Source organism: Typopeltis vanoorti, chromosome 10 (assembly GCF_054136105.1).
Source record: "Typopeltis vanoorti isolate ZY-2024b chromosome 10, IOZ_Tvanoo_1.0, whole genome shotgun sequence".
Taxonomy (NCBI): Eukaryota; Metazoa; Arthropoda; class Arachnida; order Uropygi; family Thelyphonidae; genus Typopeltis; species Typopeltis vanoorti.
Window position 1 is genome coordinate 6,930,694 of NC_143558.1, and position 16,864 is coordinate 6,947,557.

The 16,864-nt window shown below is 37.9% G+C and overlaps 1 protein-coding gene across 1 annotated transcript in view; it reads left to right on the plus strand.

Annotated features, from left to right (window-relative positions):
• Positions 1 to 16,864, plus strand: part of PolA2 (DNA polymerase alpha subunit B) — a 139,019-nt gene that overhangs the window by 104,970 nt on the left and 17,185 nt on the right. The window contains exon 14 of the mRNA XM_090399164.1: positions 8,386 to 8,501. Within this exon, the coding sequence (XP_090255290.1) occupies positions 8,386 to 8,501 (116 nt within the window). The remainder of the gene's footprint in view (positions 1 to 8,385; positions 8,502 to 16,864) is intronic.

The following is a 16,864-nucleotide window of genomic DNA, read 5'->3' on the forward strand; positions in this document are numbered from 1 at the left end:
CATCTCCCATAGTGTTCCCACAAAAGGAAATCTGAAAAATACTTAACCTGAACATGAACAAGGCATCTGGTCCTAATGGTTTCCCACCTATCGTGTTAAAAAAATTGTGCCCCAGAACTAACACCTATCCTGTATTGCCTCTTCGATCTATCCTGCTCAATTGACATCTACCAGACAACATGAAAACAGTTCCACATCCAGCCCATCCCAAAGAAAGGTGATAACAGTCAACCAACAACCTACCGTCCAATTGCTCTCACTTCTGTTCTGTCAAAAATTATGGAGAAGGTCATCAACAACCAACTCTTGAACCACATACCAAATAATTAGTGACCAGCAGTATGGATTCCACCACTCAGGATCTACAGCTAGTCTTCTTGTTTTCACCACCCACCTATGGACTCAGGCCATGGAGAAACTCATGTGGCTGATCTCGACATTTCAAAAGTATTTGATCGAGTTTGGCACAGGGGCCTACTCACCAACCTGTCATCCAGTGGTCTGCTTTCCTCACTCTGCAAATGGATTGCCAACTTTCTCACTGATCACTTACTATGGTTAATGGTGGGTGGCTTACTCTCTCCTCAGATTTCCTCGCCAATGCAGGAGTACCCCAGGGTTCTGTTCTTTCACCTACTCTCTTCCTCTTGTATATAAATGACCCACTCTCACAGGCTTCCAATCCTATCCATAGCTTTGCTGACAACAGCACACTCCATTCCTTCTTTTCATTCGACAAACCTGTTAGTGCTCAAGTATTAGAATCCTCGAGATCTACCACGACCAGGGATCTGAACTCAGATCTCCTAACTATATCACAGTGAGGCAAGGACAACCTTGTGAACTTTGATGCTACCAAAAAACTCAGTTCTGTCTGATCTCTTGCAAGAAAGAACTCACATTATCCCTTTCCCTTACCTTCAGTAATACTGAGATATCCAAACATGATTAAGTTTCTCTTCTTTGACTGACTTGTACCTCTGATCTTTCCTGGCACAACCACATTTCAACTATAGCTTCTGTAGCCACCAAAAAAACTTGGTGTACTTTTTCACACAAGCCACTGCTTCACACCTTTACAACTGCTAACTCTATACAGAACCCAAATCTGCCCAGCCATGGAATATTGCTCCCATATTTGGAGTGGTCCATCAAAATCCTCTCTGCTCAATTCTATCCAGAAGAGGGCAATCTAGCTAATTATTGATCCCTCTCTCACAACCCACTTCAGTCCCTCTCTCACAGATATTCAGTTTCTGCCTTGTGTCTCTTCTACAGATACTTTCATAGACAGGACAGTGCTCTGCTGAATTGGCCACTTATTCTCTCACTCTCCTCCAAAATCATTAAACAAGAGCCACTGATAACCAACACCCTTTTACAGTCTATCTTAAAACTCACTGAGCCAAATTTACTGCTGCCTCTTTTATTTCATCTACTTCTGTCCTTTGGAACAGTTAGTCTCCCTCACTCTGCCTTTCCTAAAGATCACATCCCTCAGCTGTTCAAGCAAAATGTTGAACAGACTCCAATTTTCTTCTACTCCTCTTGTCCACATATGGCACTAGTGTGCTATAGGTTTTTTGTGTGGATCAAATAAAAAAAAAATCTGTGGTCTCTAGTCTTTGATCGAGTACTTTATTTCTCGCTCAACTCTCAGATCCATTACCCCAGTTCTCTGCCATATCAGATTTGCATACTCTGTTGTCTATTTCCAAATTTAATTTGCCATCTTCACTAAAAACTGCCTAAATGGTTGAACTATTTTACCTGTGCTGTAAGTTTTCCATTGATAATGAAGCTGAAGTTTTCTATATTCCTACCTGTTTTTGTAGTTTTTGTCTTTTTATTGCTGATTTTCTGTCAGATTTGTTGTAGCTGTTATTCAATTTAGTTAAGAGAATCCTGGAGACTTGGATGGATGTGTTTAGAAGTACATTGCTTGGAAAGAAGTCAACGGACACTCCCCACGGGCAAGGTGCGTGCCATGTAACAAGCCAGTTGTTTGTAACCAGTATAAAGTGGAGGAATATGATGCTCCCAAGTCAGTGCAACTGTATCTGTGTGAAATGGCTGCAAGAAGGGAACCAGCGGAGTTTGAAAGAGGCATTATGATAAGATGCCATGTTGTAGGCCTATCTGTTCAGAAAATTGTTAACAAATTGGGCCATCCTAAGTCAACAATCAGTGATACCATACTGAGATAGAAGCACAGGAAGTCGACTGTAAGCACTACCTGCAGTGGACAACCCACCACACTTACCAAACATGACTGTAGGGTGCTATAATGGATAATTGTAAAAACCAACCAACACGTTTGTCAGCCAACATGTTGAATGCAGAGTTACAGGCATCAACTAAAACACAAATATGCACAAAAACATTTAGAACCAAGGCTCACAACATGGGTTTCCATGGTAGGAAAACACAATATGCTGGCCCAACATTACCCGAACCAACTTGCAGTGTTTTCTTCAGTGGTGCAAAGAGCATGTACAGCAGGACATGGAAGTTTGGAAAGCTATGTTATGGAGCAGCGGATCACGCTACACTCTATACCAAGCAGATGGATGGTAGTGGGTATGGTGGATGCCAATTGAATGTCTATTACCAGGGTGAATAATCCTGACTATGAAATTCGAAGGTGGTGGTGGTGGTGGTGTGATGGCATGGTTTTTTTTTCCTGGTTTGGCCTCAAGCCTCTGTTTGTGTTGCCACAAACATTGAACGCTGAGAAGTATCTGAATATTCTAGATCAGTGCTTCCCAAACTTCTGGATGTCAGGGCCCCCTTTGTAAAAATTAAAATATTTCATGCCCCCCCCCCCCGAAAAAAATCGTAATAACATATATTATTATAATATTTATTGTATTTATATTCAATACAAAACATACACAGTGAATATTGCAAAAATCAAATGCAAATATTATTTTTAGCATCTTACTTACATACACATTTGACATGGCACATCATCTCATATTTTTATATAGATAGATATATTGTTATTGTATATTTGTAGTAAAAGCACATGAAACATAAAACGATTTGTAATAAAGAAAGAATTAAAAACATAAAAGAAGTTTAATAACAATTTAATGTGATGGATGTGTTTCGATACTGCTACACAAAAAAGTCAGTATCAGGAGAATTATTTGAAACTGCAATTCTTAGATTTCTGCTTTGAAGTGAAATTTATATGAATAAGCATATATTTACTAATATTCATTAAGCACCGAAATACGCAGGGAGCAAAATTTGTGAACATGCACCAATGTGTGATTTGTTTCCCATTAAAATATAAAAAATAATAAAAAAGAAATAATAAATAATAAAAATTAAATACATTTCTTTTAAGATAAAAAAATCTACTTACTCTTAAAACATTTTCAATTTGTTTTCATTATTTCACGGCCCCCTCAACAAAACCTCTGGCCCCCAAGGGGGCCGCGGCCCACAGTTTGGGAAGCGCTGTTCTAGACAATGCAGTGCTTCCTACTTTGTGACATTTCTACAGAACTGACCATTCTCTCTTTCAGCAAGACAATGAATCATGTCATAAGGCTCCTACTGTGAAAGAGCTAACTTTGATATATCTGATTCTAATATCAGGATTAATGCCACTGTAACTGTGTGGTTTGTGGACATGAACCTCACCACACTTGACTGGCCTCCACAGTTATATAATCTCAACCATACTGAACATTTGGGATGAACTGGAGCTTGGGTGAAGCCAAGGGATATCTGCTCTACAACACTTCAGGACGTCATTATGCTTTCAGGAAGAATTGTCCAAAATTCCCATTGAACATTATTGTATGCTTGTGGAAAGTATGCCCTGTAGGATTCTTGCAGTTTATCGCTGTGCAAGGAGGTCCTATGTCTTATGAAGATGGTGCCATGACTTGTTGTTCCTCACTCTATGGTGTCCATTGGCTTCTTTCCAAGCAGTGTATCTCATCTGCACAAAGCAAGAGCTAACTTTGATATCTCTGATTCTAATATCAGGATTAATGCCACTTTCTTTTATAATGCAATTAAAAATTAATTAATTAGATTATGAATAAAAGTGGAGGTGATGTGCATTGTTGTCTTACAACTGATTTTACTTCAAAGCATCTTCCTTTATTTCCTTCAATTCTAACTGCTGACTCACAACTTAAATATAGACAATGTATTGCTGTGTATATGTTCCATTTACCCTATATAATTGTAATATTTTGAAAAGCTCTTCTGTGGGCACCTTGTCACATGTCTTTTCCAAATCTACAAAACTTATGTACAGATCCATGTTATATTCACATAATTTGTCAACTATTTGTTGTAAAGTGAAAATGTGATCTTGACGAACTCTGTTGGCCTTGAATCCAGCTTCTTGTTCTCCAAGTTTCCACAATTTTTTTTAGCCTCTTTTCAGATGTGCTTGCATAAATCTTGCCTTGAACACTTAGTAGAGAAATTCCTCTAAAATTCTCACATTCAGCTTTCTTTCCTTTTTTTTGTAGATAGGAACTGTGAAAGCTCTACTCCAATCATTTGAAATTTGACCTTCTAACTAGGCTCTCTGAATTATGCACTGTAGCCACTGCAAAACTTATACATCCATATTTGAGCACATCTGGTTGAATATCATCTACTCCAGCTATCTTTTCACATTTTAACGTTTTGATGGCTTTTTTCCTGCCTCAAGTAGTGAAGGGTACTCCTGTATGTTCCTCTTGAAAATTTTCCACTGCTGTATTGTCACTGCTTGTTTTGTTTAATAGTCTTTCAGATAATTATTCAGGACATCCTTATCTTCAGTTTTCACTTCATCTTTATCATCCTTATTTTCTTTTACAGTACTGTTTCCCCATTTCTCAGCTTTTTCACTAACTTTCAGAACATTTTGTTACTTTCTTGATATTTATCTTCTATATTCTTACTAAGAGTCTTCCCATGACTTTTGTTTAGCTACTTTTACTCATAACTAAACAAAACATTTTTCATCTGTATTCTTTTATGGCGTCTGTCAATTTATTTGCTAGGAATGTTTGGTATGCTTTCTTCTTTTGCAGGACTGCTTCTTTAACTTCTTGTGTTTACCATGGTGTTCTTATTTTTCTATACCTGCAGACAACTTGACCACATGCCTCCCTAGCTGAATCAATTAACTAAAATTGCCACTTCAGAGTTGGTCACTGAGGCCCCATGGTTTGGTTCTTGTTTTTGAACTGTTTCATTTTTTCTTCAGTAACGTTTGTCTAGTTGAATCTACAGTTTGCTAAAAGCCACTCAACTTAAATTCTTTTTTTTGAGTAGTCAATGAGGTTTTTCTTATTTTTTTATGTTGGATCACGGTATTAATAATGATTAGTCCAAATCCTGAGCAAATATCCAGCAGATATTTCCTGGTTTTCCCTTTCAGTCAGTTCCGACCATAGGTGACTTTGTAGGCATTACCCACAAAGTATTCCTGTATTCTTTTACAGAATACTGTTGTTAAATATGGTCGTCTGCACCATTGTTATGTCGTTACTTTTCCTATAATAATTTACTTCCTTTATAAATTTACCTTTCTACAATAACTACAACACTTACAAAAATTTCCCTGACTCTAATATCTGTATGACTTCTTACGTGTTCATTCTATAAGGAAAGCAAATTCTGTATCTCTAGTCGATTCCTAATTTTACTCACGTGCTTACCCTGACTGTTAAAGGTTATTCCTTGCTAAAAAAAAATGAATCTTCTAATTTCTTTCTGGGGCTGTTTGCTCTTCAGATATTGACAAATTTATTTTTTAAAGCTGCGCCAGCCAATATCTTAGAATAGAGGGGACTCTTATTCAGGGAGACTTTTCCAGACTTTTGGTGCACATATGTGAATAACTTTAGTGCTTAAACTCATAAATTAAATGCTTTATTGTGGCTAAGTAAATTCTGGTTTGTAGTCGTAACCTCTATAACAACATGTTATACCTTTCTTTCAATCCCCCCCCCCCCTCTATGGTTCAGATTAATGAGTGGTAGTTTTGATTCATATCACAGGCAAAACTCAGGTATAGAATAAAAAAACATATTTATTGGAATCTAAAGACATATACACTTAGACCAATCTCACTTTCAATTAGTTCAGTGACATGCTAAATCAAACTGTATCAAACTGATTAATACTCTAATGCATGAATAATAAATCCTTCTTTTAAGTTAGCGATTAAACACACATAATATACACATTATACACTTCTAATCAATATTCTACCTACTATGTTAGTCTTGCACATTAAACCAGTCACAATCATCTATAATCATTCCAGACAACGTGTCTTATGGACATTAGCCACTGTTAAATAATCACTTAAAGTTCTTAAATACTGTCCATACTTGATTATTACACTACAATGATATTTCCCTTTTACCGACTGAGTAATTATACAACAAAATCTGTCCTTTACCATTTCTTGGGGCAGGATCTCCAGGTCCATCTGAACTGTCCTCCTTTGTTTGAATTACCTCTTGATACTTCCATAAGCTTGCATCCACGTGGTGGGTCACTATGATCATCAGATTAAGCTATGCTCTGCACCTGTCGTTTTTCCCTCGTCTATTCTTGATCTGTTTCGGGCCATCCTCGTTTCTACTGCCAGTTGATAGGATACGTCCGCGATATTATTCCGTCAGAACTTTCAGCGAAGGAGCGAAGACAGCATATGAAAACATCTCACACTTTAGTACTGGCAGAAATTCAGACATCGAAGGGAAAGGCGCACCGTCCGATATCGTACTATCGCCAAGAAACACCATCAGGAACTCCCATTCCACGGGAGAAGTCAAATCATCATCCAGCAAATAGGCGGGAAAAAAAGCCTTGAGAAAGGGGTGCAAACCCCTTTTATTCTCCCTTCACTTTCCCCCTTTTTAGCACCCTGTTGCTAGCTGCGATAGTGCCCTCTTACTTTCTGCAATCTTTTCCCGCCTGCTACTTTCTTCGTCCACAGGGATTTCGGTACATCGCGAGATCTCTAGCAGCGTCTTCCGGGAAACGAATGTGCGCCGCTTTCCGAGATTGCCAATGCCTCAGGCCCGCCCGTGACCTTTGGACTATTGTTTACATCTAATTTACCCATTCATTGTATATATGATGCATTCATATAATACTAATTTATACACAAAGTTCTTTACATGGTATTACATTTCTACTAAAAGGAGGTAATTCTGTTTCTATTTACAGTTAGTACTTTATTTCTTCTGCTCAAGTACAAGTTTTTTCTCTCAGCTGATTTTTCTGACTTGTTAAATCCTGAATGAATTGTTTCCTTTTAAAGGTTCTTCATTCAGGATGTAACACTGTAAAAGAATACAGGAATACAAGAGATTTTTACAGGATACTTCATTATTGCTTTTCCCAACCCTCCCCAGTTTTATCCGGGCTCGGGACTGATATATGGCTGGGACATATTCATGACTGTAATCTGTAATGTGTTCACAGTGCTGGTTTGCCTGTTCTGGGAGACGAAAAACCCGAGTTTCCAGATGAAAAAATCCCCTACCTCTGTATAAAACCGGCTGACTCACCTTTAGTTGAAAGAGACCAAATAAAGGTTCCTTGCGTCACTGACGGGATTGAACCAGGTCTTTCCGACCAAAGGGCTTTGTCTATACTAACTGAGCTACCAGCAGATATTTACCACTATTATTATTAGACTTACCCTTTTTCACAAATTTTTCAAAACTGTTTCTGCAAGCCTGGTGGGATTCATTTCCTAATCTGCTGTTTAGATTTCCAGGGAACACATTTTCAATTTTCTTTGTCAACTGCCTTTTCTAATGACTCAACAAATTCCTTCACTTCTTTCTTAGGAGAACGTTCTGTTGGACCATAGGCACAAAGAAGTGTCATTGTCCATTTGCCCCATAACTCTACTGGAAATTGCCTTTCAATCAAGATATTTAACTTCATATCTGGCACTAAATGCCTATTGTTACTCCTTTATTTTCTTTTAGGATGTTATATTGGTTATTGCCAATATAACATCCTATACTTATTATTTAGTAAGATCCCACCTGTTTTTGTCTCAGGGATGCCAATTATGTCCACACGGTATTTTATCTGTTCTTCTTCAAGTTCAATTTCCTTTCCTTTGATGTATTAAGTTGGTGAGTATGCTTCAACAAACAATTATCTAACACTTCAGAACAAAGTATTGTTTGCATCCTTACTTTTATCCAAAAAAAAAGTGAATTTTAATAAATTTAATTTTTTTCTTTAAATTTCTAAGTTATTTCTTGAAAAAATCAAAAATGTGATGAAACATAGTAACACTGAGACTTCGTTCTATTTGTAAATTATACAGATTGCCTATTTTTTATTTTTTTGTTCATTTTATTATTTTATTTTTTTGTTCAGTTGAAGGAAAAAGTATTTCTTGCCTCAGATCCTTGCACATTAAACGTGAATGGTGTAATCATTGGAATCACTTCAACAGATATTTTATTCCACATGGGAAAGGAAGAAATAAATTTGTAAGATTTTGTAATGATTAATTTTTCTACATGTTTAGTGATATAATGCATGTAATATTTGGAATTGTTTAAGTATTTTTAATGCATATTCTCTGCTCTAGCAGACTACACACACACACATAAAGGGAGGGGAGGGCTGAAAAGTTTTGATAAACAGCTAGAACAAAAATTATATTAAAGCAACTGATATAACCCAAAAAAGAACATATCTTAAAACTCTTTCCCTCATGTTTGAAATTGTAGTAATTTGTTCTTTGTCTTTTAGGATATATAAGAAGAAGACCAAATCAAAATATATAATACCAAAATTCAAAAAACAGAGTTTCCAAAATACTTGGGCCTAACCCTAGATAAAAAAAAATTATACAAAAATATTTGGGAAAATTTGGAGAAAAGAGCAAAGCTAATAATAATGACAAATATCTGTTGGATTTCTTCTCAGGACATGGACTGGTTATTACTAACACCATGTTCCAACATAAAAATGTGCACAAATTCACATGGAGAGAAGAGGCTAGGAATAAGAAAAGTCTCATTGACTATGTTATTGTTGATAGTGATGTTTTCTCCCTGGTGCAGGACACCAGAGAGTACAGAGGATTTGAATTTGGAAGTGATCACTATTTAGTCTTGAGCAGGATAAAATTGAATTTCATATTGAAAAGAATAACATGTAAGAAAGTTTTAAAGCAAATAAAAGTTGAGCAGCTCTCAGATGTGAACTGTAGACTAAAATACACAAAGATTATTGAAGAAAAAATGAAAGAGTTTGAGAACAGGAATCAAACCTTGGAGATTCAGTGCATGTGGTGAGGTTGTCTGTAAGGATAAAAAAACCAGAATTCCCTGGTGGACACAGGAAGTTAAAGAGGCAGTGAAGGAAAAGAAGAAAGCATATCAAAAGTTCCTGTCAAATAAGTCAGCTTGTGCTCTTAGAGAATACAGAGACAAATGCAAGAATGCTAAACACTGTGTAAAACTAGCTAAACAAAAGTCATGGAAACACTTTGGCAAGAATATAGAAAATAAATATCAAGAAGGTGGCAAAATATTCTGGAGATTGTTGAAGAAGCTTAGGAATGGAGGAAAGAGTGCTGTAAAAGGAGTTAGAGATGATAAAGGTGACATTAAAACGGGAGAAAAAGATATCCTTGAAGTATGCAGTAATTACTTTGAAAAACTGCTAAATGAAACAAGCAGTGATGACAGCACAGTGATAAAAAACACTGACCAGGCATGCAGTCAGGAATACATATCCATACTTGAAATAGAAAAAGCCATCAAAGGCTTGAAATGTGGAAAGGCAGCAGGAGTAGATGATATTCGACCAGAAATGCTGAAGTATGGGTATAAGAGTCTTACAGTGGCTGCACTGCATAGTTCAGAAAGCCTGGACAGAGGGACGAATTCCTGATGATTGGAGTAGAGCTCTCATAGTACCCATGTATAAAAAGGGAAATAAAACTGAATGTGAGAATAACAGAGGTATTTCCCTACTGAGTGTTCCTGGCAAGATCTATGCAAGTATACTTGAGAAACGGTTGAGAAGAATTGTGGAAGAAAAGCTTGGTGAAGAACAAGCTAGATTCAGGCCAAATAGAGGCTGTCAGGATCAGATCTTCACTTTACGAGAAATAGTAGAGAAAGCATGGAAATATAACAAAGATCTGTATTTAAGTTTTGTCGATTTGGAAAAGGCATATGATAAGGTGCCAAGAGAGAAGCTATTCAATACGCTGCAGTTATATGGTGTCAATGGGGCATTATATCAAGCAATACTTAGTCTTTATTCGAGTTGTAAGTCAGCAGTTAGAATTGAAGGAAGTACAGGAAGATGGTTTAATGTTAAATCTGGTGTGAGACAAGGATGTACATTATCCCCTCTGTTATTCATTATCTATATGGATCACATTATGAAGGAAAGTGGTATTAAACATGATATCAAAATTGGAGATATTAATGTCAGCTCTTTGCTTTATGAGGATGATGTTATACTTCTAAATAAATCCGTTACAAATCTGCAAGATTCTCTGACTAAATTGAATAGCTGTTGTAATAGATATGGTATGAAGGTCAGCAATAAAAAGACAAAGACAATGAAAATAGGCAGAATCATTGAAAATGTCAAATGTGTTGTGAATGGAGAACCTGTGGAACAAGTAAAACATTTCAGCTATTTAGGCATGATTTTTACTGAAGATGGGAAATTAAATATAGAAATAGACAACAGAATCAGCAAAGCTGGTATGGTGGGAAGTCAGTTGAATAAATTCATATGGAATAAGAGAGAAATTAGTCGGAACACTAAATTAGCTGTATACAAGACAGTGTTCAAACCAGTTTTAACCTATGGATCTGAGAGCTGGGTCAGAAGTAAAACACTTGACCAAATACCAGAGACCACAGATATTAGAGTCCTGAGAAAGATTATAGGCATGAACAGATGGCATCAATGGCAATATCATATTAAAAACGAGGATATTAGGAAAGAACTTGACATTGTCAGCATCCAGGAATGTGTTAGCAGAGTTAATCTCAGGTGGTATGGTCACTTAAACAGAATGGGCAAGGAAAGATTAACAAGACGTTAAAAAAAAAAGATGTTATTATTCCTCTAATTTTAGTGAAACGTATACTTATGTGGAGGTAGTGTGAAGATTGAATGCTTTTACCCGTACACAGGTGTCATGCTAAAAGAAAAGGAGAAAATAAAACCGACGACCAACCAAAGTAATATCCTTAGTTTTTTGCTGGTATAAGAAGAAAGCATGTTCAACCGGCGCTAGTGGGTCAAGTGCTACGGACGTGTTTTGAAGAGCTCCTGATTCAGATAAGTTTTACTAGGAATAATTAAGTATATATGCGTAATTGTTTAAGTAAGAGCAGCTGTAAACGTTGTACGCTACCGATATTATTAGTGTGGGGTTTTTTTCTTGCTTAAACTAAATATGAAAACGTTAATATTAGACCTAGTAACCTGCAGAGAAAAAAAAAAAAAATGGCGGCGGCATTGTCATTCCATGATTTTAATTTGGATTTCAGTCGGTTCGTTAAGTGTGAGGTCTGTTATATGTATTCCTTCGATTACATAAATGATTTGTGGATGTTTAGTGCGGATGGAAGAAGGGTGTGTGCGAAATGTGACCTGAACGAGGAATTGATGAATGCGAATATGAAGTTGATGACAGAAAGTGCTAGTACCGATTGTGTCGCGAGTGCACGTTTGAAAGAGAAGGATGGTGAGAAAGACAGGCGAAAAAATGTTAAAAAATCAGGAAAAAAGAAAGAGCGATTTGACAACCGTAACGGATGTTAAAAGGGACGAAAGTGAGGTGGAAAGAAACGAAATTGAGAGAACGAATGAAAGTAGAACTTGCGTAATGCAGAAATCGCAAGTAAAAAAAATCGAAAGAATAAATGATGGCGAAAGTTCGATGCATGTTGGACCGAAAGTACTGAAACAAAGAAAGATGAATGATAGCGAAAGTTGGACGCATGTTAGTCCGAAAGTACGGAAACAAAGAAAGATATGTGAGAGTGAAAGTTGGACGTATGTTGGACCGAAAGTACGGAAACAAAGAAGGATGAATGAGAGGGAAAGTGAGAAGAGGGGGTCGAGAGTTAGAAAGTTAGAAAGATTTAATGATAGAGTGAATGTGTCGCGAGGTTCGGAAGGTGAATTGGATTGGATGAAGCAAGAAATGAAATGGATGCGGAATGAAATTAAGAGAATTCAGGTCAAAACTATTAAAATAAATCATGATGGCATGAAAGAGTTAACAAAAGATGAGCGAGTGGCGTTCTATGGCGACTCCATTATTAAGGGTGTGCTAGAGGATAAAATGCACAAGGTATGTTTTCCAGGCGGTAAAATGAGTAGAGTGATTGAGGCATTTAATATGAGGCGGGAACGAGCAAAAGAGTTAATTGTATTAATTGGTACAAATGATTTGAGAGAGAACAAAGAGCATGTCAAAATGAATGTCAGGAGACTGCTTGGAAAGATAAAGGAGAATAGTTTGACAGGAAGGGTGGTCAGTGTGTTGCCTAGGTATGATTGTGGTGAAATGAGGCGGAGAGCAAGGATTATGAATGATATTCTGGCTGAAATGTGTGATCAGATGGGAGTTCAGTTTGTTAATGTGTGGAATGAGTTTGACGGACGAAGTGAGCTGTATGGGAACGATGGACTGCATTTGAGTGGTTATGGTGTGAGTCGCTTGGAGAGACTGCTGCTGGAAAGTGGAGAAGTGAATAGAGAGAATGAATCAGATCGAGAGGGGAGTGATGTGGAAGAGCAGGAGAGATTGAAGGAGTGGAAATGAATGGGGAAGTGAGTGGTATGAATATAGAAAATGAGAGAATGGGTGTGCAAGAGGAGCAGGGAAACGGGGAGGCTCAGGGTGGACAGGGATACACAGCGTGAGAAAGGTGGATGCTCCAAGAGGAGGTGAGAGCATGTGTAGGCAGGAAAGTAATGGGATGATCAGGGATCAAAAGGAGACAGATGGATTTGCAAAGGGTTCTAATATGAAGAAGCAGAAAGGGAAATGGCCCCAGTCCAGCATGGAGAGATCACATCGAGTGAGTGGTATCAGTGAAACTAGCTGTAGATCCAGAAATGAGTTGTTGTGTTTGTATACCAATGCTAGAAGTATAAGAAACAAGGCGGATGAAATGGTTGCACTAATTGCGTCTGTGCACCCAGAGATTGTCGGAATAAGTGAGACATGGTTAGATGAGGATGACATCCTGACAGGAATAGAGATGGAAAGGTATGATGTGTTTCGTGAGGATAGAAGGGGTAAAAAGGGAGGGGGTGCTATTGATGATAGAGAAAGAGTTATGTCCATACAAGGTAGAGATGCAAGAGGGAAATGGGACCAGTGGTTTTGAGGCAGTGTGGTGTGAGATAGAGGTGAATAGAATCAAATACTTGGTGGGATGTTGTTATAGACCTGGTAATGTGGATGGTGGTGATAGTGAAATGTATAGTCAAATAAGCCAAGCAAATAAGAAAAGGGTGATCATTATGGGTGATTTTAATTATGGCAATATAGACTGGAATGAAGAGATAGCAACTGGAAGTAAAGAAAATGAGTTTCTTGAGTTTTTGAGGGATAACTACCTCAGACAGTATGTAACAGAGGGCACAAGAGGATTAAGGGTCTTGGATTTGGTCATCTCATCGGAGGATGTAATTATCAATGAGGTATCAAATCATCCACCAATTGGTGAAAGTGACCATGAGGTGATTACTTGGGTGGTTGCCAGCAGTGCAAGGACCCCTGTGAAAAAAGGGTATATGTGGAACTACAAGGGGGGGGATTATGAAGAGCTCAGGAGACAGCTTGCAGGTGTAGCATGGAATGAGGAGTTAGCTGGAAAAGAGATCAATGCAGCTTGGGCGATTTTCAAAAAATATTTAGTGGATGCAATGTCTAAATGTATACCACGGGTGAGAAGGTTAAATAAGGTAGGTGTGAGATGGATGAATAAAGAGATTAAGCATGCAATGCAGAGAAAAAGGGCATTGTGGAGGCAGCATAAGAGAAGTGGAAGTAACCAATTTCAGGAGGTCTACAAAGACCAGGCAAGGAGGCTGACTTGGTTGGTGAGAGTAGCTAAAGAGAGGTATGAACAGCAGTTAGCTAATGAAGCTAAAAAGAATCCTAGGGAGTTCTTTCGATATGTAGCCAGCAAAAGAAAGAATGATTAAGGAAGGATGACATTGATTGGAGGAAATGGTATAAAGACAGCTGTTGCAGAATGTGTGGTGGAGATACTTAATGAGCAGTTCATAAAGATCTTTCAATCTTGTGAATGTGACTTCATGGAGAGATTAAGAGCAGTTGATGATGGGGAGGAGAGACTGATTGTAAGTGAGCAAGAGGTGTTTGGGGAGTTGAGTAAACTAGATGTAAATAAGGCTGTGGGACTTGATAATATATCACCGCGTATTCTGAAGGAATGTGCCGGAGAGTTGACACCTGCCTTGACATATTTTTTTAATACGAGTCTTGCACTTGGTCAAGTCCCTAAAGAGTGGAAGGAGGGCAAGATTGTGCCACTTCATAAAGGAGGTGATCGAACTCAAGCATCAAACTATAGGCCTATCTGTGTGTCAGGTGTTGTGGTTAAGTTGTTGGAGAAGCTTGTGAGAACTAGGATCCAGAGTTGGGTTGACAACAATGGTATAATCTTTGATGGACAGCATGGATTTGCTAAAGGGAGGTCGTGTTTTAGTAATCTGCTTACTTATTACAATAAAGTGACTGCTTCCTTGGACAGAGGAGAAGGATACACAGTAATGTACTTGGATTTCGCAAAAGCTTTTGATAGAGTACCTCATGATAAGTTGACAGTCAAACTAGAGCAGATGGGGTTTGATATTAGATTAGTGCATTGGATTGGAGACTGGCTATCTGATAGGTATCAACAAGTTGTGTATGGGGGATGCAGTATCCAGTGGAGTGCCTCAGTGATCTGTTTTAGGGCCATTACTATTTAACTTGTATATTAATGATATTGGCAAAGATTTGGATGGAGATATTCAGTTGTTTGCAGATGATGCAAAGTTGGGACGAACCATAAAGAGTAGTGAAGATGTTGTGGCCTTGCAAGAAGACTTGAATAAATTGAGTGATTGGGCAAGCAAATGGGGATGTGAGTTCAATGCTGCAAAATGTAAGGTTTTAAAATTTGGAAAACAAAGATGTGATGCAGAATTTATCCTTGGTGAGAATATATTGTTGGAAGTAGAGGAAATAAGAGATCTGGGAGTGATAGTGGATCAGGATCTAAAATTTAGGGGACACATCGCCAAAATTGTGAAGACAACACAAAGACTTCTGGGAATGATGAGGAGGACACTGGCGTGTAGAAGTAGGGAGATTCTTGTTCCATTGTATAAGGCTTTGATTAGGCCACACATGGACTATTGTGCCCAGATTTGGTCACCTGGTTTTCAGAAGGATGAAGAGATGTTGGAAAGGGTCCAAAGGCGACTGACTAAGGTAGTTTCTGACCTCTGGAATGTCGAGTATGAGGAAAGATTGAAAAGATGTAATTTGCAGAGTCTAGTGGAGAGAAGGAAGAGGGGAGATATGATAGAGACCTACAAGTTGGTAAGGGGTTGTTATAGGATCAATGGTGGAGAAGTTCTACAGAGAAAAGTGGGAGATCAGGGGAGAACCAGAGGTCATCCCTGGAAACCGTATAAAGAGGGTGTGAGTAGGGGAGTGAGAGGCAGGTTTTTTTCGTGCAGAGTTGTGAATGATTGGAAATGCCTTGCCTGAGAGTGTGGTGTCTGCAAGGAGTTTGAATGTGTTTAAGACCTGGTATGATGAGATGTGTGTGAGATAAAAGGACCTCCTAGATGAGTCTTTGACTCCATGAGGTCTTGTTTAATAATAATAATAATAATAAAACAAGTGTTCTCTGCCAGGTTGGCAGCAAAACAACCCAGAGGAAGACCAAGATATAGGTGGATTGATACGGTACAAAGTGCCTTAGACGATAGAAATATAAGATCTGATAATGTTGGAGTCTTGACAAGTAACAGACTGATTTGGAGGAAAATTGTAAATAGGAAATTAATAATGATGTAATTTTTTTCATGTAGTACTATCATATCCTGTACACCCCTTGAGGGTATATGGCAGGAATTTGATGATGATGAACCCTAGATACTGAACTAAGCTTTATAACTCATATTACAAATATATCTAATAAAGCTTACTATCATCAAAAGGCTTTTGCAAACCAAGTGGGGGTGCAAAACCGAAGACACTGAAAACTACATATACGACACTCATACAACCCACTATGGAATATGCTTCATATCTGGGCTCCAGCTTTTACTAGCTCAAAAGAAAAACTTGACAGAGTACAATGAAGAGCAACAAAAATTATTATAGGTGCAGTCTCATCCACAAATAATTTAAAATCTCAACAAGAGTGTGGGCTTCACATACTAGAGGACAAAAGGAAACTCTCCACAGTTAAATTCACTAACAGAATCAGGAGCCAACCACGGGATCACTGATATCTCAGTGATCTCACTCAGGGCTTTTGATGCCTGGACAAGAAAATGTAGACTAAAGAGATCATCTACTTTATAATATGATCATGAAATTAGAAAACAGATCAACTTAGAGCACCTGTCCATTGAAATAAGCAGAAAGCCATTCTTTTCCACTATTCTACCAAAAAACACAAAGATAAACTTAAATCTCTTAGAACCTTGTTCAGAAAAGGATTCACAGCAAGAAAATAAAAGAGAAGGACTTGACACTATACATCACTTAAATAATTTACACCGTGTCATTGCCTACACTGATAGATCATCTGATGAAGCACTC